General features: G+C 38.8%; 1 protein-coding gene across 7 annotated transcripts in view; it reads right to left on the bottom strand.

Moving 5' to 3' along the window:
- RASA2 (RAS p21 protein activator 2) overlaps nucleotides 1-24,243 on the bottom strand; it is a 113,922-nt gene extending 89,679 nt beyond the window's left edge. For all 7 annotated transcript variants that reach the window (XR_010383190.1, XR_010383194.1, XR_004134512.2 and 4 more), the window contains exon 1: nucleotides 24,074-24,243. Coding sequence is in view for 4 of the 7 variants with exons in the window: in XM_064491663.1 (XP_064347733.1) it covers nucleotides 24,074-24,206 (133 nt within the window). In the remaining 3 variants the exon portion in view is untranslated. The remainder of the gene's footprint in view (nucleotides 1-24,073) is intronic.
- Between the last annotated feature and the right edge of the window lie 1,072 nt (nucleotides 24,244-25,315).

Here is a 25,315-nt window from a genome sequence, read left to right as displayed (position 1 = left end):
GTTTTCTCTCAACTGAAAATACAACTAGGTCACCATATAAGGCCTGGAAAGTAAACAAATTTGGAATTAAATCATAATAAAATGCTCCATATCTAATGAGGGAATCTGGAACACTCAATCACTGCCCTTGAACATGTTGCTGTTTTATTCACATAAGCGCAGTTTGAGCAAATGCCACTGTATTAAGTGTACACGTATTCTACCACCCACCTGTTTAAGAGGGAGACAGTGGGGATCATTTTGTCAGCAGAATCTAATGACTTTGACATTGTCAGATATTTACTTAGAATAAGTAAAAATTCAACTTCTATGTAATACATAAAATGCACTCAACATCACTTCTTAGAAAGGCAGTTGTCATAATCTGTACTCTTTGAGTGTCACTAACGTTCAAAATAAACTACCTTGCAAGTAAATTCATCGAAATCAATGCCAGATCACAAATCAATCATGTTAATATGTTGATTAAGTCAGCTATCAAGGCTTTAAACTGTAACTCCAAACTACAGTAGTAATTAATTGGCACTTTATAAAAAAAATCAAAATAATTAACTGCAACTTTATTTTTAAAAAACAAAAAATGAAGTAACTAATGGTTAGAGAATTAATAAAAATCACGTTGTACCCATTACATCTCTAAGCAGAGATTATTTTAATAGCACACACTTTATATCAAGCTACACAAAAAGGTCAGACGTCAGGAACTTTAGAATATACTTGTCTTACATGTGATATCTGCGTAGGGCCTCACTAGTTCTAGTTAATTACTGTATATAAATAAGCAAGTGCTTTGGACCAAAAAAATAAAAACACTAACAAAAAATTACTGCTCCTTAAAAGGCAAGCTTCTGGAAAACTTAATTTAAAATCTCGCTCCAATCCTTCACCTCCTACTCACAGCCTGAACCTGAAATTTGGCTTCTGACCCTTTCTTTACTAGAACTTTCAAGAACAATAATAATATTAAGTGTTACCAAATCAAAGGACTGCTTTTCTGGTGCGACCTTATTTAACCACACTTTAGTATTTGATAACACTGACCCTTCCTCAATTTAGGTAACCCATTCTAATGGTTTTCCATTGACTCCCTTTTTCGGGCTTTTCATCCATTACCCACACTTGACTGGCCTGTCGATGTCTGTTTCCTAATAGCAGCAGACTTCTCATCATGGCACAGGTGGCAGAGTTCTAAGACTAGCAGCTACAAGTTACAGCTTCCTAATTTTGCAGGCACCTTTCTGATCCTAAAAGTGGTAATTACGCCCCTTGTGGTCCAGGTGCAATGTGGCTTTTGAATGTCATGCCTGAAAGTTTGACTAGAGTCCGTTTCTTCAGTCTTTCCAACAACTCTATAAGCCATTTAAAATCTTTTATTAAATCTCTTTCTGCTTAAACTAGCTAGAGTTGATTCTGTAACCTAATCCTGACTAGTTTCTCTTATCTTTTCCATTTTTTCTAACAAATCTGAAAATCCCTATCTGGATCAAACATGAACTCAAAAATTATAAAGCAGTATTTCACTCATAACTACTTTTATTGTTCCATTAGACAATGAGTTGAATAGCAAAGTGTGCACAAGAGGTGAATGCTTCAACTTGGGAAATGGAGACAAATGGATCTTAATTCTCTGTATTGCTATATCTGCCTCTGGAAAACATTTCTTTGTTTCCTACTTTAGCATTTGGATGTGGTTTTTAAAACACGCTCAATGATACAGTATCATGTTTCCACGAACTTGGTTGTGCCAAACACTCAACATCCAAACCATGTGCACCGTTTCTGGCACCTCCATCTTATCCTCAAATTTACACATCCTATTTTGACTCTAAAGTAATAAGATTAAAGTAGTCAAGACATTCAATACATTGCTGAGATAGGACACCTGAGCAAGACAGCTGAAATGATGCAAGTGGTTTTTACTTGCATTTGAACGAAAGTAAGAAATGTTTTTAGCTTATTCTTCATTTAAAAAACTCTGTCCATGCCAGGGTACTACTATATGCAAAAGCAGGTATTTGTCCTACAAAGGTAGATGTACCATTGGTCCTGTAGCAAATAATATAGATCTAATGACATTTACAACTGTCACTATGTCCTTCAACAATGAATCAAGGTCAGGAGGCATATTATTGACAAAACAACTGCTCTTCTATGAAGAAAGGAGGCTGGCTTTCAAATACAACATCTTTTATTCTATAACAACACCCCTTCTTGTTGAATTCATAACTGGTACTCTTTAATAACTTTTCTAGTTTACATGACTTACAACATAATTGTTAACCAAATTTTTTTAAAAACGCTTCTATCCTAAAGAATAGACTTTTAGAGATGAACTAATCTTCCACTGGGCATTTCTTCTCCCTCACAGATGTACTGCAAGTATGCCAAGAACGTCTTCACACTACATATGAGTGGTTTTGTCCAACCATAAAATGCAATAGCCACCTGCCCCTTCATGTGATAGTAACTGTTTCTCTGCATCATATATATCTTGCAACATCATACACAGAGTATATAATAAAATGTAGTATTTAGCTTTGATCCCCATCCTTCACACTGTTACCAGTTACCTTTTAAATATGTAACCAAATATATCACTCATTCAAAAGTCTTCAATGGCTCCACACCATCTACCCCTGCCCCAGGATAAAATCTAAAATTTCTTAGTCTGGCATAAAAACTCTCATGATCTGGCACCACCTACTACTAAATCTTTACCCCCACAAATTATGCTCCAGCAGTACTGTACTTTTGGTCCCTTGAACACACTGTGTTCTCTCATGTCTGCAATGCTATTGTCATTGTATGGGATGCTCTCACCTGATTTTTTTCCCCAAACAGGGAAATCTTTCTCAGGGCATCTTTGTAAAGCCTTCCCTCAACTCCTAGGTAGTCATGTCACCCTTTCCTCTACTTCCTACTGCATCTTATATGTACTGCCACTATAAGGATCAAACTGTATTGCACTTGTATTTCATTCCAACAAATATTTATTTAGTGCCTACAGCATGCCAGGCACCTTTCTAAATGCTGGGAACATAACAGTGACTAAAAATAAGTCTGCCCAGTTTGGTGCAGCCACTGTGGAAAACAGTATGGAGATTCCTCAAAAGACTACAAATAGACTTACCATATGACCCAGGAATCCCACTCCTGGGTATATATCCAGAAGGAACCCTACTTCAGGATGACACATGCACCCCAATGTTCATAGCAGCATTATTTACAATAGCCAAGAAATGGAAACAGCCTAAATGTCCATCAACAGATGACTGGATAAAGAAGATGTGGTATATTCATACAATGGAACACTACTCAGCCATAAAAACCGACAACATAACGCCATTTGCAGCAACATGGATGCTCCTGGAGAATGTCATTCTAAGTGAAATAAGTCAGAAAGAGAAAGAAAAATACCGTATGAGATTGCTTATATGTGGAATCTAAAACAAAACAAAACAAAAACAAACAAACAAAAAAACATACAAAGCATAAATACAAAACAGAAATAGACTCACAGACATAGAATACAAACTTGTGGTTGCCAAGGGGGCAGGGGGTGGGAAGAGATAGACTGGGATTTCAAAATTGTAGAATAGATAAACAAGATTATACTGTATAGCACAGGGAAATATACACAAAATCTTATGGTAGCTCACAGAGAAAAAAATGTGACAGTGAATATATATATGTTCGTGTATAATTGAAAAATTGTGCTCTACACTGGAATTTGACACAACATTGTAAAATGATTATAAATCAATAAAAAATGTTAAAAAAAATAAGTGTGCCCACATGGAACTGTTGTGCAATCTAGACAGAGGGGACAAACATCATAAACACTTAAACTTAAGTAAGTACATAATATTTACTGCTATAAAAGAAACAAATACTTACTGCCAAGGAAGAAAAGAAAGTAAGGTAAGAGAGTTAGGGAATGCCCAGAGGTTAGAGAGAGGGAGGAGGGCAATGTTTTTTTTTGTGTGTATATATATATTTTATACTGAAGTACAGTCAGTTTACAATGTTGTGTCAATTTCTAGTGTACAGCATAATGCCTCCATCATACATGAACATACATATATTCATTTTCATATTCTCTTTCACCATAAGTTACTGTAAGATATTGAATATAGTTCCTTGTGCTATACAGTTGTTGTGTATTTTATACATGTTAGATTTATTTATACATTTACATATGTATACATATATGTAGTATTCCACTGTAAAAATATACCGTAACTTCTTTATCCAGTCATCTGTTGATGGACATTTAAGTTGTTTCCATGTCCTGGCTATTGTAAATAGTGCTGCTATGAACATTGGGGTGCATTATCCTTTTGAATTAAGGTTCCCTCTGGATATATGCCCAAGTGTGGGATTGCTGGATCATATGGTAAGTCTATTTTTAGTCTTGAGGAATCTCCATACTGTTTTCCATGAGGGCTGCACCAAACTACATTCCCACCAACAGTGTATGAGGGTTCCCTTTTCTCCACACCCTCTCCAGCATATGGCTTATGGACTTTTGCTTGTATTGTCTGTTTTAAGAGGGGAAGGTAATTTGGTTTATTCATTGATTTCTGTTTGGAGGAGGTACTGGGGATTGAACCCAGGACCTCTTGCATGGTGAGCATGCGCTCTACCACTTGAGCTATACCCTTCCCCCAATGGTTTGTGGACGTCTGAATGACGGCCATTCTGACTGGTGTGAGGGGATACCTCACTGTAGCTTTGATTTGCATTTCTCTGATAATTAGCGATACTGAGCATTTTTTCATGTGCCTATTGGCATTTATATATCTTCATTGTTTAGGTCTTCTGCTCATTTTTTTTTTATTGGGTTTTGTTTTTTGTTTTTTGTTTTTGTTATTGAGTTGAATGAGCTGTTTGTATATTCTGGAAATTAAGCCCTTGCCAGTCTCATCACTTGCAAATATTTTCCCCCGTTCTGTAGGTTGTCTTTTCATTTTGTTTACAGTTTCCTTTGCTGTGCAGAAGCTTGTAAGTTTAATTAGGTCCCATTTGTTTATTTTTGCTTTTATCCCTATTGCCTGGGTATTGTCCACCCTAGGACAACACTGCTGAGATTTATGTCAGATAATGTTTCGCCTATGTTTTCTTCTAGGAGGTTTATAGTGTCTTATGTCTAAATCTTGAAGCCATTTTGAGTTTATTTTTGTGTATGGCGTGAAGGAGTATTCATGATTTACATGCAGTTGTCCAGTTTTCCCAACACCACTTGCTGAAGAGACTGTCTTTTTACTCCACTGTATGTTCTTGCCTCCTTTGTCAAAGATTAATTGACCAAAAGTTCGTGGGTTTCTTTCTGGGCTCTCTATTCTGTTCCATTGTCCCAAATGTCTGTTTTTGTACCAATACCATGCTGTCTTGATTACTGTAGCTCTGTAGTATTGCCTAAAGTCTGGGAGGGTTATTTCTCCAAAATAATTCTTTCTTCAGTAATGCTTTGGCAATTCTGGATCTTTCATGATTCCATATAAATTTTAGTATTATCTGTTCTAATTTTGTGAAAAATGTCCTGGGTAATTTGATAGGGATCGCATTCAATCTGTAGATTGCTTTGGGTAGTATGGCCATTTTAACAATATTAATTCTTCCAATCCAAGAACATGGGATATCTTTCCATTTCTTTAAGTCATCTTTAATTTCCTGAGTCACGTTTTGTAGTTCTCCATGTAAAAGTCTTTCACTTCTTTGGTCAGATTTATTCCTAAGTATTTTATTTTTTTGGATGCAATTTTAAAAGGGATTGTTTCTTTCCTCTTCTGATATTTCATTGTTAGTGTAAGGAAATGCAACTGATTTCTGTATGGCAATGTTATTTTCTACAGGGAATCAAGATATTTGAGGAGATACTTGAAAGAAATCAATGAGGTAATGAGCCAGGTAGATATCTGGGCAAAGAGATGGAGAAGCAGAGAGAATAAAACATGCAAGGGGCCTGAGACAGGATAGTTTGGTACACTGACGGAACAGCAAGGAGGCAGTATGGCTGTAAAATAAGCAAAGCAGGGAGAGGGAGGACATGGCAAGAGATGAGGTAGGGGTGGGGAGGAAGCAGGTTAAATAAGGTCCTGTAGGCCACTGGAAAGTCTTGGGCTTTTCTGAATGAGATGGGAAGCTCCTGAAAGATTACGGACAGAAGAATGATCTAACTTTTGTTCTAAAGAATCACTGCAGAAGGAAAAGGGTGGAAGCAGGAAACTAGACAGAAAGCTATTACAATAATTTTGATTGGAGATAACTCAGACCAGGGGGGCAGTCCTGGCATGGAGAGAAGTGGTCAGTTGGGCTTATATTTTGAAGATAAAGCCAAAAGGATTTTTGATATTTTGGATTTGAGTGTGAGAGAAAAAGGGGTCAAGAATTACTTCTCAAAGAGTTTCAGTCTGAGCAGCTGGATGAATAGAGATGCCATTTCCTGAGGAAAGAGCCTCTTGCAAAAGGAGGATCAAGAGTTTGTACTGAGGGGTACAGCTCAGTGGTAGAGTGCATGCTTAGCATGTACAAGGTCCTGGATTCAATCCTTAGTACCTCCATAAAAAAAATTATAATAAATTTAAATTAAAATTTTAAAAAAATCCAGGACCCTCCCCCAACATATAAATAAATAAGTAAATAAATAAATAGTCTGTATTGAGTATATTAAGTCTGAGATACTTATTAAATATCCAAGTACAAATGTCAAGGGGGCAAAGAAGTCCTAGCTAGAGTCAAAATTTGAGAATTATTAGCAAGTACACAATATTTATAAAACCGTAAGACTATACAGGATCACACGTCAAGTAAATGTGAAGAAAAATGAAAAGAGATTTGAAGACTTGCCTCAGAGCTCTCCATCATTTTGCGTTAGTAGAGTTAAAAGAAGGAACCACCAGCAAAGGAGACTGCTACATGTCTCTTCGTTGAACTATAAACAAACTCTAAGGGACAGGACCAATTCTTAGCATCATGCCTAGTTTATAATAGACAATGAAAACCTACTGAATAAGTGTATGTATGTGTATGTTTATAACTTTAGCATGGGCAAAGAGGTTCTAATACCACATCGCAAATGATAAAATTCCATATAAACTACTTTTTATAAGTTTATAAGCTTGATACAAATTGATCTACATCAACTGCTCCAAAGGTTTAAAAAGAAAATATCCCCTGTATACAGTTACCAAAAGCACTAAATTTAAGTCTTTATAGCGTTACTACACAGATATCACATTGAAAATAAACAAACCAACTCTGAAATGCACACATTCAAATGTTTACTGGGTGCCTACTAAGATGCTAGGGATGCATTAGTGAGAAAAACAGACAAAATTATGTCCTCATTGAGCTAACACAGATGGACACATAGATAACAAATAAGATCAATAAGTAAAAATAGCACGTTAGTATTAAGCAGGAATGGGCACCACATGAAATGGCAGAGGGAAGGGAACCAAGGAAGGCTCTTCCTAGAAGGTAACTTCTGCATAAATGCCTGAAGAAAGAGGGTAGACATTTGTTTTATAGAAAATATCTTTTAGTCGTTGGCAAAGAGCAAACAATTTAAACCAACAAGATAAACACCACTGGGAATCAAAATTGATAAGATAACTTAGATTAACAGAAATAGAAAGAAGGCCAATTCTCTGTGTACAAGATCAGTGACTGTGCAAAGGTCACCAGTAGTAAATCCAGACAGTACCATACAAATTTTACCTAGGACTGGAATTCCAAATATCAGGCTACTGGGTAGAGATTCTGGTGTACATGTTTCCGGACATAATGTGAATATATGCACACATGCGCTTATGTGTACGTTTTAGAGGAGACTGCTTGCATGCATGCATTTATATCTATAGTTTGTATGTGTGTTTCTGTGCCCTGGAGGGAGATATTACTGGGATAAATAAGAAAAGAAGATAAATATTTATTAAGCAGTTGGATGCTCCAACACAATGCTAAATATTTTCTCAAATACCTCATTTGGTCTGTACAACAACCCTGTGATGTAAGCATTACTGTTCCTGTTCTTTTTTATAATTTTTTAAAAATTCAGTTACAGAGCTGGTACTGTGATTTAACAGAAAACAAACTCCAAAGCCCACTCTTTCCATTCCTCTTAATGTCTTTCTGAATACAGCAGCTCTGAGAGGAATAGACAGCTATTCCTTTCTGAAATTATCCTAAGAGATCCTGCAGTGTATTTCAGAGAGGTCTGATCTATTTCAAAGGACATCTTAAGTACAGAAGAGCCAACACAGACCCCAGTGTGATTAACCCCCAAGAGAAACTGCAAAGGGCCAGGGTCCTGGGCAAGATGACCCTAACATAAAGATTATTTGGAGTAGGAGGAAAGCTCAATCAAAGTAATAGCTGTCATTTACTGAAGAAATAAACGTATTACACGCAGCAGATGTTTTTTACGGACTTCATACATATCATTTCACTCAATCTTAATAATAACTTTTTCCAGTGAGTTTTTTTTTTTTTTTTTTTTTTTTATACACAGAAATTGGGGATAGAGAGAGAACATTCCAGGAGTATGGCACAACACGAACCAGTCCGGGAGGTGGAAACAAGAGGAGCACCTTCGAGGAGGCGGTGAATAGTTCAGGCTGGCTAGAGCACAGAGAGAGATTAAAGGGGCATAGGAAGGGCTAAGGTACTAAAAGGAAAGGTGGCATCAAACAGAACCTGGAATGCTAAGCTAAGGAGTTTTACTTTATTCAGGCAGCAATTCGGGTCACTAAAAGTTCCTTGTGGTCAAAACTATGCTTCAGGAAAATTACTCGGACAGTTACAGAGCCTAAACTAAGGTAATGAAAGGGCAACGGAGGAAAAGAAAAATGGAAGAGACACTATGCAGAAAAAATTCAAAGAATTTGGCCTGAGTGACTCAGGATATGATGTTCTAGTAACTGGAATATCAGTCTAAACAGAGGATTAAGAACTTTAGATGGGGGAAAGATACAAAAATATGCAAACTTAATCATCTATACACACCACAACAAAAAAAATGGAGGAAGAATGAATCAAATATACTCTTAAAAATACAATACAGACTCAATGCTGACAAGTTTAGAGTAAAAGTGAAATGTTGTTATGCCATCTAATTATAAATAAGACAATCCTATGTGATGTTAACATAAGGTCTTTCAAATTTTCTTATAAAGTTTAATTTAAATTTTTGCAGTAAGATAAAAGGTGTACAGAATTCTGAAAACATACAGTACTGGTACGGTACAGCAAATTAAGCAAATTCATTTTGGAGACAGATCTGAGTTTCAATTTGAGTTTCGTACTTAATGATCTCCTTAGTCTCCACCTCCTGCATGAAAAAAAGGTAATTATAATGCTTCAGGACTACTGTGAGCCTTAACTGATGTAAAGCCCTTACCACAATACCTAGAACAGAGTAAGCATTCAATACATAGTAACTAGTCATGTCCTTCCTTGGTCAGAGATTCCTAAAAATTAGCATCTGACACAATTCCCTTCACCCAAGCCATCAGGTCCTAACCAAAGATAATCTATAATTTAACAATTGGATACACCAGAGGAGCTTATTTACTTTTTTAATGAGACTTTTATTTCATAAGGAATACATTTCTACTAGAGGAAATATATGGAAAAATATCTGGCCTTTCTATACCTCAGCCCCCACATGTCTAAAACAAGTATTTTGAACTATTTCAGACTGGGGACACAAATTGGGGTCAGCTGGCCAGCAATTAACTTTATTTGGCCTGCACAGTATTAGAAAAAATGGAGCTAATATCTAGAAACTGGGAGAGTTAATAATAAGCAAATCCATACTTCTGGTTTCTCTTTAATAATCAAAGACCTGGCAACGTGGTTCTGAGTAGAAACTACAGACAGGCACTCTCTTTGGAAATCATAACAATCCCCACCTGGCTTTACCTCACTATGCCTACTCTCTGTAGAATGGTGTTTGCAACCCCTGAACTAGTTAATCTTCTAGGTTCCCGTAGCTTTAAGATTTTGAGAGGTAACGCCTGAAATTTAAAAAGCACATGGCAACTCTGATTTCAAATGTTTTCAGATATTGCTACCTACTGCCAGTTTAACCTGCTAAACACTACAAGAACTAGATACACATTTATATTAAATAAACTGTTCATCAAAAAAACTATGAACATACACTTTACTGATTATTACTGCTTATGTTAGCCCACACTTAACTGAGCACAACGTGCAAGCAGTATACCAAGTCATCCAATCATTTCACAACCATTCTGTAGGATTAGAATAACTAATATTACCAATTTATACAAGAGGAAGCTGAGGCTCCGAGAGATTAGGTGATTACTACAAAAGTAGCAGAAAATCATGTTTTCAACGTGCTACATTTTCATTCATCATTCAATCAATTTCTATGTACCTAACATAATAAATACTTTGTAGAGAATAAAGAAATCTCACACAAGGTAACAGCTCTCTCTCATTCATTTATCTTTACAGTTCTCAATGGAGAAAGGAAGAGAAAAACTGCCATAATCAACATGACCTTCCAAAAGTTTCACATCCATCCTGTGAAATGACAGATTGCCCCAGGTGTACAGTAGCAAAAAAGGAGGGAGGGATGCCTAAGAACTATTGAAGAGAAAAAAGTTACGCAGCTGTTATTTCTCCCTTTTCTTGTTACCCTGAAAGCACCACTGGATGTGTGATATAGATGTGATATTATTCAGGCAAAGAATGAGTCACCAATAGGCATATGGTGCCTACTGGAATAGCTACTGGTAAGTAGGGTTTTCCAATGCATAAATTAGCATGATCAGATAACTGGACTGTCAAACAACTTTTCTCACTCCCAGTAAATGATAAATTATCTTTGAAAAATATAATCCATCCGGGGGGGCGGAGGGTGGGAAGGGATAGACTGGGATTTCAAAATTGTAGACTAGATAAACAAGATTATACTGTATAGCACAGGGAAATATACACAAAATCTTATGGTAGCTCACAGAGAAAAAATTTGACAATGAGTGTGTATATGTCCATGTATGACTGAAAAATTGTGCCAAACACTGGAATTTGACACAACATTGTAAAATGATTATAAGTCAATAAAAAATGTTTAAAAGAAAAGAAAAGAAAAGAAAAATATAATCCGAGATTCCCTAATCCCACTCAACTGGTAATCTGAAAAAATCAACACATTACATAAATCCTATCAGAAATCTGGTTCTACCTAAGAATAGGCACTATGATATTAACCTGGGACCTGGAGGTTAAAGAAATAAGGAATAATAAAGTTTCACTAACACTACACTCCTACTCCATCATGGAAGTAAGGTACTGTGCAAGCATCAATAAGACAAAAACTCAAGTAATAGCACTGAGCAAGCACTTGAGTGGGCAAAGGACTCCAGGAATCCAGCATACTTTAGGTGGTTAGCTTAGACTCTGAGCAAAGAATGGTTCTGTGGTTATAAAACCTGGCATAAAGTCAAGGTTTTAAAGCATAAACTCCATGGCAACTCCTCAAAAACGCCCTACTAGGTAACATGCAGCTCTTTAGTGGGAAAGTCTACAGAACATAATTAGGGGCCAACTGTTTTACACAAGTCTTGTGCAATAATTATCACAGTTATCTATACTGCTATCATATTAATCATCTCTGACTGAAGCTTGGTCCAGAACGAGAAGTTAGGAAACTACTGCACATGAAAAGGCAAGTTTCGCAAGGTATTGCCAGGAAACGTCCATGGGTTATAGCAAGACGTCACCAAGTTGCAGGCAGGATCTTCCTGTGGTTTGTCTTGCCCACTTCTGGTTTCAGTTCTGAATGTGTGCTGATTCCTAAGCTCCCTACAGCCCCCTTCTCAAGTAGCACACCAAACTCTGAAGCACATATGGTAAAAATCTGTCCTAGGATAGGCCTACAGCCACCTGAAACTTAGGGGCTCCTAAGCTGACAGAGAGAGACTAGCATGGCAAGCAAATGGAAGGCCCAAATCAAGTGGTGGCAGAACTCAGGGCTGCCTACCCAGGCTGTATGTGGGATAAGGCTGCTATTCCTGGTAACAGCATCCAGGAAGCCAAAATGGGACTCATTGTGATGTAATGCTTTTTTAAAAAGGGGGGGGCACCTAGATATAAAGCAGTTGCATCCACACAAGTGCATGTACACGTATATGTGCACACTTGCACACATGTGTGCCCTAGGAGAACCATTAACATGCAGAGACAAACCTACATGAGCACAGTCATGCAGACCGAAGAATATTTTTTATGACTCCTCAAAACAATACTAGAGACAAATTTTTATAGCATTCCAACATTCTAATTTTATTGAATACCCATTACATTAGATCATAACTAATTTAGGAACAATTATCAACTTCTTGATAACAAAAATGTACTCATCAATTCTTCCCAATATACCATCTGACAGGCAACTTGGTAGAGAAAAGGACAAGGATTTTGGCATCTTAAAGACGTTCTGAATAACCTGGCTATGCCCCGTTGAACAGTGAATAAATAACCTTTCTGTCTGCTTCTTTGCTAAAACAGGAATGATAACAAACTTCTTCATGAAATTGGATTAAATGAGATAATTTACAACATATCCTAACACAGTACCTAGAAAAGAGTAAATACTCAATAAATGTTAGTTTACTTCCCCCATCCACCAAGAAGTATTTTTATAAAACTGTCCAAATTCAAAACTAAGAGGTGCTGTACCACTCACACAAATGTTATAATATTTGAAGAGATCAAAATTTTTCTTTCACTATATTCCTCTGAAAAAAAAACACTGAATTTTTTTAAAGTCAACTTTCCGAATACAATTTGTAAAAACAGGCAGAGCATATGGGAATTCACTGTACTATTCTAACACTGTGTGAGTGTGTGTGAAGTTATATTAAAATTAAAAACTATCCAAAAAACTGACAGAAAAGTTGACTTTATTTCTGTGTGCACTCAAAATGTTACCAAACCTAACATTTGGTTACACGACTAATATTGCATCAAATTCATTTATACAAATAGTCATTTTTGATAACATAGCTCATACATAATACACTCTCTAGGAAAGTAAACCATTATAAGGCTAATTCCCTTTGTCCCCACTGACAAAACCAATGTCGTTCATCTTTTCAAACCTCTCACTGTGCATTTTCCCATATACATTAGAGAAAATAAAACACGTAGAATAACAACACATATCACCTTAACAACTGGCTTTTTCTTTTTTTTTACTCAACAGTACATCTTGAGGTTCTTTCATAGTATAGATACATCTCATTCTTTTTAGCTGTTATAGAATATGCATATGAACACACTATTTAGCCATTTCCTATGAATGGACACTTAAGTTGCCTCTAATTGTTTTGTTTTACCAACAAGGTAACATTAAACAGCTTTGTATATGCATCTTCTGCAAATACACAAGTGTTTCTGTAGGGCAGATAGACAGAAGTAGAAATGAATAGAGTATATACTTTTAAATTTTTAACAGATACTGCCAAAATGCTCTCTAACGCTGCTTTCCAATTTAAACTCACAGCAACAGTGAAGAAACTACTTGTTTCCCTAAACCCTTACCAAATTTAACAAGCTTTTCTTGTTAAATTAAAACCAAAATTAACAACCTTTTCTTTTTTCACAAACTGATTAATGTTTTAAATTTGTATTTCTTTGATTAATTTTTGTTAAACCTTACCAGTATTTTCTTATGTTTACTAGACTTTTGAATCTCCTTTTCACAACCTTTATTTTTTTTTTTTTTAGTGCTCTTTTCTTTTTTAAAATCCGGATGAACTTTTTCAATATTCTGAATACTAACAGGTAGCAGCATGGCATGGAAGGTTACAAGCAACAGAGCCAGTCTGCCCAGTCTGAATGACAGCTCCATGCCTCACTAGCTCTCTGATCTTGGCAAGTTAATTTAGTTTAGCTACTCCATGCCTCAGTTTCCTAATCTGTAAAAATGTGGATAATAACTGTACTTACAGAGTTACCATAAGGATAAAATTAGTTAACATTCTTTAAACACTTTAAAACAGTGCCTGGCACAGAATAAGTGTTATATAAGTGTTTTCTTTTTGTCTGTAGGATTTGCTACAAATATCTTCTCCCAATCTATTGTTTATCTTTTAACTCCTATTTATAAGTCTTCACTTACTTTTCCTCAAACAGTTCTTTTTCCACTTCTATTCTAATATCAGAAATTATATAAGTAGATGAAACCAACAAAAGACTGCGCTCACTGGATCTTACAACCAACTTCTCCTCAAGAATAAACACAGACATCAGCCAAAGCATCTAAATTTAAAAAACATCTTTCCACTAAAAAAAGCTAACTTCCTCACTGCATAAAGCATTCCCACAAATCAGTAAGAAGACTGGTAATTCAGCAGAAAAAAAAGGCAAACCAAATAATCAATTTCACCAAAAAAATAGAAATAAAAATGGCTCTGAAAAATATGAAGAGATCCTCAACCTCATTTAGAAGTTGTGAGTTAAAATTAAAAATTAGGTATTCCTTTTCATCTTACAGACCAGTAAAGATCAAGAAGTTTTAAAATATTCACTATGTGGGTATAAAGAAATGGACATTCAAACATTGCTGGTGGGAGCATAAATTGTTACGGTTTCTATGAAAAGCAATTTGGCACTGTCTTTCCAAAATGAAAATGCACATACCATCCAATTCATCAGTTTAACATCCAGAATTTATCCTACAGACACGTGTATTCATATTAAAAATGACATGCCTACAAGATTATTTACCGCAATAATGTGTATAATAGCAAAGATTGCAAACAAGCTAAATGTCCATCAACAGGGGACTGGCTAAATAAACTGTGGTACATCCAGATGATGAAATTTTATGCAGCTGTTTAAAAAATGAGGCAGCTCCCCTATTTATTTATTTATTTATGAAAAATCTTCAAGCTATTACTGTTAAGCATAAAAAAGCAGGATACAAACAATGTGTGTATTTTGTTGTGATATGTATATTGGTGAGAGAGAGATATTAATACTCATACTTTTAAATGTAAATGCTTAAATAATCTCCACAAGGATACACAAGAAACCAGCAATGCTTGCTTCTGGAAAGGTAATGGCTAGGAGACAAAAGAAGTAACAAAACTTTTTAACGTATACCTTTATGTATCTTTTGAATTTTGTGCCAAATATTTGTATTATCTAATCAAATAAACAAATAAACCTTAAAAAGTAATCAAATTAAAACCTCCCTGTGATCACACCAAATTTTTTTTAGTTCAGTTGTTGTCAGTTTACAATGTGTCAATTTCCAGTGTAGAGCACAATTTTCCAGTTATACATGAACATATATATATTCCTTGTCACATTCTTTTTCACTGTGGGCTACCTACCACGAGATCTTGTATATATTTCCTTGTGCTGTACAGTATAATCTTGTTTATCTATTCTACATATGCCCGTCAGTATCTACAAATTTCGAACGCCCAGTCTGTCCCTTTCCAACCTCTCCCCTCTGGCAACCACAAGTTTGTATTCTATGTCTATGAGTCTATTTCTGTTTTGTATTTATGTTCATTTCTTTCTTCCTTTCTTCCTTCCTTCCCTCCTTCCTTCCTTCATTCTTTCCTTCCTTTCTTCTCTCCTTCCTTCCTTCCTTCGTTCTTTCCTTCCTTTCTTTCAATTCCACCCATGCGCTATTTCATATGGTATTTTTCTTTCGTTTTTCTGGCTCACTTCACTTAGAATGACATTCTCCAGGGACATCCATGTTACTGCAAATGGCGTTATGTTGTTGGTTTTTATGGCTGAATAGTATTCTATTGTATAAATATACCACCTCTTCTTTATCCAGTCATCTGTCGATGGATATTTAGGCTGTTTCCATGTCTTGCCTATTGTAAATAGTGCTGCTATGAACACTGTGGGGTGCAGGTGACTTTTTGAAGTAAGGTTCCTTCTGGATATATGCCCAGGAGTGGGATTCCTGGGTCATATAGTAAGTCTATTCCTAGTCTTTTGAGGAATCTCCATACTGTTTTCCACAGTGGCTGCACCAAACTGCATTCCCACCAGCAGTGTAGGAGGGTTCCCTTTTCTCCACAGCCTCCAGCATTTGTCATTTGTGGACTTTTGAATGATGGCCATTCTGACTGGTGTTAGGTGATAGCTCATTGTAGTTTTGATTTGCATTTCTCTGATAATTAGTGATACTGAGCATTTTTTCATGTGCCTATTGATCATTTGTTATTTCTTCCTTGGAGAATTGTTTGTTTAGGTCTTCTGCCCCATTTTGGATTGGGTTATTTGTTTTTTTCTTATTAAGTTGTATGAGCTGCTGATATAGTCTGGAGATCAAGTCTTTGTCAGTTTCATCTTTTGCAAAAATTTTCTCCCATTCCATAGGTTGTCATTTTGTTCTGCTTATGGTTTCCTTTGCTGTGCAGAAGCTTGTAAATTTAATTAGGCTCCATTTGTTTATTCTTGCTTTTACTTCTATTGCTTGGGTAGACTGCCCTAGGAGAACATTTTTGAGATGTATGTCAGATAATGTTTTGCCTGTATTTCCTTCTAGGAGGTTTATTGTATCTTGTCTTATGTTTAAGTCTTTGATCCATTTTGAGTTTATTTTTGTGTATGGTGTAAGGGAATGTTCTAGCTTCACTGATTTATGTGCTGCTGTTCAGTTTTCCCAACACCGTTTGCTGAAGAGACTATCTTTATTCCATTGTATGTTTTTGCCTCCTTTGTCAAAGATTAGTTGACCAAAAGTTTGTGGGTTTCTTTCTGGGCTCTATTCTGTTCCATTGGTCCATATGTCTGTTTTTGTACCAATACCATGCTGTTTTGATTACTGTAGCTCTATAGTATTGTCTGAAGAGGGTTATTCCTCCAGTCTCTTTCTTTTTCTTCAGTAATGCTTTGGCAATTCTAGGTCTTTTGTGATTCCATACAAATTTTATTATGATTTGTTCTAGTTCTGTGAAATATATCCTGGGTAATTTGATAGGGATTGCATTAAATCTGTAGATTGCCTTGGGCAGTATGACCATTTTAACAATATTGATTTCTCCAATCCAGAAGCATGGGATATCTTTCCAGTTTTTTATGTCTTCTTTAATTTCCCTAATCACTGCTTTATAGTTTTCCGTGTATAATTCTTTCACCTCCTTGGTTAGATTTATTCCTAGGTATTTTATTACTTTGGGTGCTATTTGAAAGAGGATTATTTCTTTACTTTCTTTTCCTGTTGATTCATCGCTAGTGTAAAGAAATGCAACTGATTTTTGAATGTTAATCTTGTAACCTGCTACCTTGCTGAATTCTTCAATCAGTTCTAGTAGTTTTTGTGTGGACCTTTTAGGGTTTTCTACATATAGTGACACTTTTACCTCTTCTTTTTCAATTTGGATCCCTTTTATTTCTCTCTCTTGCCTGATTGCTGTGGCTAGGACTTCCAAGACTATGTTGAATAGGAGTGGTGATAGTGGGCAGCCTTGTCTTGTCCCAGATTTTAGTGGGACGCTTTTGAGTTATTCACCATTGAGTACTATGCTGGCTGTAGGTTTGTCATTTATAGCTTTTATTATGTTATGTTCCCTCTATACCCACTGTGGTGAGAGTTTTTATCATAAATGGGTGTTGAATTTTATCAAATGCTTTTTCTGCAGCTATTAAGATGATCATGTGGTTTTTGTCCTTTCTCTTGTCAGTGGGATGTATTACATTGATTGATCTGTGTCTGTTGAACCACCCTTATGTCACACCAAACTTTCTATTGGTACTCTTTAAACAGTCATGCACAGCAGGTTGCTACTATTCAGCTAGTTGGGGGCTAGTCTGTTCAATGCACAAAAGCAGAGGTTCACTACCCTAGCTGCCCATTTTCAACCCCTGTGGGATGTTTTAACCTACAGATGTCCAAGTACCACCCCAGATACTGATTTAGTAGGTCTGGAGTAGGGCCTGGGCATCAAATTTTTTAAGTTCACAGGTGACACTGATGGGCAGTCAGATCTGAAAACAGCTGAGTTAGAGCATGAGACAAACAGGTAAATACCCAGGCTCAATCTCCACTGAGCTTACAACCGTAGTTTCATCACGAATCCTAATCACGTCACAAAGTTCTTCAAAAGGAACAGATGAGTGTGTAGATGGCACAATATTACTACTTCTGGATATACCACTAGATAAGCAGTATAATCTTCATATATTAAACACAGTACATTTGTATGAATTCATTCTATGTAGCATTTTAGCAAAAACTCTGCTAGTGTACTAGTGCCCAACAGGCCATTAATTGTGTGACACTGGAGTCTCTGAGCCTCAACTTCATCATTTGTAAAATGATAGGACTGAACAAGATATGTTCTCCATCTTCCAGCTCTAACCATCTATAAATCTCTAAGAATACAGGTGCCTAAAAGCAACAATTGCTTTAGGACAAACTAGGAAGAAACTTTTTCATCTCATTCACTGCTTAGGCCCAGTTCACATTCCAGGAGGCTAGTGCCCTAACAGACACTCAGACATTTATTGCGTATTACTGAAGAAATTAATGGTCACAGGAAAAAAATGTTGTTAGGATTCAAACAATCTTATATAATACATCTTAGATTTACGCAAAATAAGCATACTACATTTGAGCTTTAAAAGAAAAGCATCTGATACACTGTCTTTAAAAAAATGGTTCAAGTTAAAAGGTAATAGTCAAAGACTTTGTGCTGGAAGGGATGTTAAAGTCCACATCCAAAACTCTCATTTTACAAGTAAGAAAACAGAAGCTCAGCAAAGTTAAAGAATTTGCCCAAAGTCATTTTGTCATTAAGAATATTCTTAGAACCAAGCTCACAGTAACAGATTTGTCAATTATTGTTCACTGATGTTTGCATGTGTACTGGTATAACCTTATAAGGTATATTATTTTAGCTAGGGATTTTTGATGACAATAATGACATATAAAACTAAAGATACAGAAATTTCTTAATATACATAGTCTCTTAATTTACATTAATTGATTACAACAAAGCTGTCAGCTGCTCTCAAAAGTGCATAGAACTTCATTAGTAGATAAAACATATAATCTGATATTATTGTCAAATAATTTCATAAAGCACATTAACAAGAAATAGGATTAGCATCTACGATTAAAGGATAAAACGATAGTTTTATTTCAGCTACATTAGTTCCAGTCTCTTAGAGTCCATTCAAAGAGTTCTAAGTTACAAAAAAATCTATGAACTCATTGAGGTTTACCTCCTGCCTTCCTCAGACCAAATGATTAGCAGAGTGCTCTGTGAACTTTTACAAAGAACCCCTTTCTCTCATTTGTATCCCTCTGAAAGATGGATTCTTCCTCCATCCTAAATAACTCATCATCTCATTTTAAATTTCTGACAATAATGAGTTCTTAGCATGAACAAAACCTTTTTTAATCTCTCCCTCTTTCTATTAATTTATTAAATAACCCATCTCATTTCAAATATCTGATAATAATGAGTTCTTAGCATGAATAAACTCTTTTTAATCTCTCCCTCTCAATTCTACTGCATGGTCAATAAAATGTTTTGATTATACTTTATTACCAAAAAATGCAAACCTGCCATGGCAAATAAAAACATTTAATGTGTACACAGTGTGATTATGAGATTTTTCTTTTACAGGCTCAGGACCAATTAGTAACGATATTCATGGAATATGGTCAGGTAACAATATTCAAATCCCCTAATAATAAGCAATCAGGGCATTTAGAAAAATTTAATCCTTTTCCTAATGAGGCAACTTTGGCATCACTTCAAACCTAAGCTCAGTTGGCACTGTGATTTTTAAAGGGATGAACTTCCTGCCACAGACCCATGTCATTTTCTTTTAATAATATTATCACCTTCTAGTTTGTTTGGCTGTAAAATTTACAAAGCACTTTCATATCTAGTATATATCTCAAATTCTCCTCAGGATAACATAGTGAGAGGTAAAGCATTTTCTAAAGGCCTATTCTGTTCTAGGCACTGTACTGACACCTGGAGAGTTAAAAAAAAAAAAAAAACCAAGAAGAATAATAAATTCTATTCTGGAAGAATTCACAGTCTAATGGGGGAAATAAATGATTTCTATAAAACGTGCTGTAATAAGGAAATGAACAATGAGTTGTGATCACCAAACAGTACGCCAAACAGGCCTAACACATTCTCTCCAGGAATCAGGGTGGCAGTGCCCCAAAGAAGGCTTTGGTCAGGAGATTACATGGCGCAGGCTTTTGAAGGATGAGTAGGAGTTCCCTGACATAAATATGGGGTGGAGGGAATGACATGTACAAAATGGATAGTGATGAGGAATTATTCTCATTTTAAAGAGGAGGAAGATAAGCTCAAAAGTAAGTGAGCTGCCTAAAGTCACATGAACAACAATTAACAATGTATGAAACAGAATTCAGGTCTGATTTTAGTCAGCTTCATACACCAGGAAATGCCAGTGCATGTTGGGCATGAACATTAGATAAACATCAGTTTTTATCTCCTACTTTACTCCTTCCTAAGAGGTGGTCCATGTCTGATTCAGCTCCTGCGGGGAGAAAGAGAGATGATCAAAGTAGGGGATTTACTGAATCCTCAGATCAATCCTGTGAGGTAGAGGTGTTTTTACTATTTCTTCTTTACATGTGAGAATACAAAGACACAATAGGGTTAACAAAAGTTGGAAATTAAGTGAAGAAGCAAACCCAGATGACTACCCTGACCAAACCTCTAAACTCAAGCACTTAACCATACCCACAGATTCTACTTCTCCAAACAGCCCTGGATCACTCTTCATCTAAAAATATCAGGGAGACCAAGTGAGTTCTGGGACACATCATGGGCCCACAGATCTCGTACTGTACCACACATCTCAATATTCATACAAATTCTCGTTGGCTCCCTTAACAATCTGGTCTCCCTTGAGCAGATAAACCCACATATAAGGTAGCGTGAGCTCTCTGAGCAACATTTTTACAACCTGGACAAGAGCAAATTTAACAAAAAGCAGTGACCGAAAAGGACAGCACAAAATAGCAGCATGAAGCCTTAAAGTATAAAGGAGAAGCCCCAGTCCCCGTCTTTCACTTGTGAAAGGTTTTCTTAGGAGGATGGGGCCAATGTCAAAGTGCTTCAGAAGGACTAGCATACCTGCCACTCACTGCACTGAGTTCAAGCCAAAGGATGGAGTCTGGAGTACAACTGTAATTTCCTTTATCAAAGGTTCATATGACAACTCTAGGAGATCCAAAAACCAAATCTGTCTCTTGAATATTAATATCTGGAGCTGTCATGATTTCCTACAGCACTAATATGACCTCAGGGAATTGGGGATCGGCATATAAGCTAAAATACTGCAGTAACACTGGATTTGTTAATGTCAGCTGATTGAAAGTGACCACAAAATGGTTTTCAATCTGTCATCTCACCTTGTGAAGTATATGGGAAGTATATGGGAAAATCAGATGGGATATATGGGAAAACTAACAAATACTGGAATCAAATGCCTAAAGAAGGTTGTGGAGTTCTACTCTAGAACTTTGGAGACATATAAATCAATCCCTCCTCATTTTCTGCTGCTATGATTTGGAGGTGAGGGGTCTGCCCACATCCAGGAACGTTTCCTTTCAGGCTCACTTTCAGCTCTGTGGATCTCTAACCGTCCAAGTCAGAGGCTCTCAACCAGCAGTCTGGAATCTGCCAGCACATCTCCAGGCTAGTGGGCACTACCAGGCCTTCCTCCCAAGTCTCCCAGCATGGTGAAAAGGAAAGCTGACAGGGTTACCCCCATCCCCAAGCTGCGTAACATCTGCATTGTCAGAAGCACTATCATCCCATTTCTGTGACTGTAGCACCTGCTAACAATGACTCTTCCAGCCCCCAAACCCTCAACCTGCAAAACCCACATGTCAGTTTCAGGGAAACAGAAAACAGCATTTCTTCTCAGGGTTCTGAAGCTCAGTCAACCAACTCTAGATTACACCAGCTTAAAAAGAGGACAAAAAAAAGGAGAGGGAGGTGGGGAGAAGCTTCACCTACAAGCATCCTAATACACTTTTTCTATGAAATAGGCACTCCATGACCTGAGCTGTAAGCCAAGCAATTCAAAAAGCAAGAAACTGAGATAACAGACGTAATACCTCAACTACAGTTAAAGAGGTAATATCATTGCCAGCAAGTGGATGTTCAGTCTCCCAAATCTGGGTAGTGGGGTTGCTCTAAACCGTAGAAACAAAGCTGTGTTTTGTTGTTGTTGTTTTTTTTAAATCTGTAGGCCCAAGTTTCACTCACAGTGACATCAGTTACAGTGCTATCTTCGCCATGGAGCAGGTGAAAGTGCAGGGCAGCTAAGTCCTTTTGAAAACAACCCAACCCTAACTCAATTCCAAGACAGACATATGTACATGCAGTTCCACGGTATAACCTGCAGATAAGTCAATCAGCGAGGCTCGACACTGCCTAGCATCAAGTGACACTAAAATGTAAAGCAGTAAAAATTTGGAAAATGAGATCAAGGAGGTGCTCTGGCCCATTCATTTGTAGTTTTCCCATGTTTAAAACAGATGTATTCAAATATTAAGCATAAGACTTAATTTGAATATGGAAAAACTTTTATACCCTAGAAGGTAACTTCAACATTGGGAACTTATAGACAAGGTCTTCTCTGGTGTCATTTTCCCAGGTTTTAAGAACTCTACTCTCTTAAGAGCCCCAGGACGGACTACTTCTGGGAATAAAAAGGTGAGAGAATTTAACATGTCTGCTTCTGAGGTTTAGTAAAATCCCAAATACTTGAAAGTGGGAGCAACTTGAAAAGAGGAAAAGTGGGAAAACCCAAGCTCAATTAATAACATCACTTCTCAGGAAGAGGAAAATTTTACATCCTGCGCAAGAAAGAGCATTGTTAACCATTTTAATGCAACTCGGTTTTCTTCATACAAAGTGAAAAGTACTCCTCATGACTAAGGGTTATTTACATGAAACATAAAGCATGTTTCCAATTTGAGGATACTGAATCAAGAAAGCAAAGCTAATTTTCAATAAAAGCAAAAATAAATTATGTTGATACAGCTTACAAGGCGCGCGGGGGGGGGGGGCGTTTCTGTGAAAAAATCGGAAGCCAAATAAATGTCCAAATGACTGAACTCAAATGGTCTGTCCATAGCAATGTGCAGAATCTCTGAGAAAAAATTTGAAGGCAACTAGACTGGCTCACTCACAACAGTAACAATTAAACGCATGAGAAAGAAAGGAATTAAGTGGGTTAAGTGCGGGCTGGATGACGGTGTTTCGAGACCTGCTCACAGGAAGCCACTACATCCTGCCTGAAGTCCCTGTCAGTCACGCTGTCTCTCGATTCAAGTCCCCGCCGCAGCGAGATGGGGCGAGTACAGGTGTCCGGCCCGAGCCCCTCCCGGCGCACTCACTCTCGAGCACCCGCGAGGCGGCCACCCGAGCCCCAGGGCGACCCGTTTCCTCCAACTCGGGGCGCCTTTTCCCACCTCTCCCCGATTCAGGAAACAGGCAGCCCCCTCCCCTCGGGCCAGCCCCGCTTCCCCGCCCTCCTCCTCCTCATTCTCCGGCCGCGCCTCCGGGTAATTACCGCTCGGCTTCCAGCGCCGGGCCGCTCCCGACGCCCGCAGCCGCCCGGAGGCCCGCGCTGGAGAGCGGCCGGAAGCTCCTCACTCCCCCGGCCCGCGCCCCTGGCCGCACCCCCGGCCGGGGAGTCCCCGCACCCAGGCCGCGCCCCGAGGCCGAGCCCCTCGCGCCAGCGTTGCCACCGGAGCCTCCCCCTTTCCCCGGCAAATTCCCGGCTCTCCACTCCCTCCGGACAGGGGCAGCTCCAGCCCACGCCGCCCCGTCCAGGAGACGCCTCCCCCAACACACCCCCCTCCCAGCCTCTCCGTGCCGGCCCTCCCCGCGTGCCTCGCCCGGCCCCGGCCACCGCCCAGGCCACTCTCGGCCCCGCGAGCCCAGCGCGGCTCGGCGCCGCCACCCCCGCGCGCTCGCCGCCCCCTCAGCCCCGCGGCCGCCGCCGCCGCCGGGTGGGACCCATCAGCCCGGCCCCCGCTTACAAATCTTGCCCCGCAGGCTCTGCAGCACTCGGACCTCCCGACTGTCCTCATCCCCGGCCTCAGGCTCTGCCGTCGCAGTCGCCGCCGGCGCTTCGGAAGAAGGCGCCGCAGCAGCAAGCGCCGCCGCCGCCATGGTGCCGCCCGGCCTGTGCCGCAGCCCCGCCGCCTGCGTAGCCGGGCGAGGCGGAGCCCAGCCGCGGCCTCCGCCAGGGTGAGCCGCGCGCCTGGCCCCGCCCCTGGGCCTCGGCCTGGCTCTCTCCGCCCCGCCCCCGCCCCCCCCCGGCCCCCCCACCTCCACTCACCACCGCCCCCGCTCCGCCTAAGCCCGGCTTCCCCGCGCTAAACACCTCCTGGCTTTGCTCCTCTTGGCCTCCTAAAAGCCCAGGAGCTAGCCAAGTGTGGCTCCAAGTCGTGGCTCTGTGCAGCCTCAAAACCCTACTGAGGGAAAACCCTGGGCCTTCCGAGATCCCCAAATCCTCCTGGAAATTAGCCCCCCTCCCCGTCCCCATCAGCGGACTTCCACCTCTAGCGCTCAAGGGAACTCCCTGTGGAAAGAAAACAGAATGGAATTTGACAGTTGCACAGACCTCAAAACTACCCTATTCAAAACGAGCCAAGAGGTGCCTTAGAGACTCCCGTAATAATATCCACACGCCTCCACCCTCAAGCCACACGTACGTACACATTCTTACTTCTGAGTAAGAACACTTTATTCTGGTTCAAAAAAAGGTCCATACTCGCAATCACAAGCTGAATGCCTGAGACCATCCCAATTTTGAAGACTTTACCACCACTTGGGTATTATGGAAACAGAGCTAAGAAGGGTAGGGTCCCACCCCCTGCTCCGCTCCCCCCGCCCCAGATTATAACTGAGCTTGTGAAAAAATTGATTCACACTAGGAAATTTGTAAATCTTTGACTAGTTGTTAGCTTTATTTCAAGGAAACTTTTTGCAGTGAGTAAACTGTATGAATAATACCCTGGTATGTGAGGAGGAAGATGATTTCCTAGTCTTGAGGTTAACTGCTCTGCCCTAAGAAGGAAGAAACTGTGACTTAATAGGGCAGGGTAGTTGTTTTCTAGGGCAAGAATAGGAGTCAGTCAGTCTGTCAACAAATGTGTTTTGGGGGTCAGACTTGACAATAGTTAGCTTCAGAGACACATGTCAAGGTGAAGACAGCCCCAGCTCTCCAGCAGCTCAGTCTGGGGGAGACACAGAAAAAGACAGAGGCATCGGGAGAA

Source organism: Camelus dromedarius, chromosome 2 (genome assembly GCF_036321535.1).
Source record: "Camelus dromedarius isolate mCamDro1 chromosome 2, mCamDro1.pat, whole genome shotgun sequence".
Classification (NCBI taxonomy): Eukaryota; Metazoa; Chordata; class Mammalia; order Artiodactyla; family Camelidae; genus Camelus; species Camelus dromedarius.
This window is presented reverse-complemented; position numbering and strand designations above follow the sequence as displayed.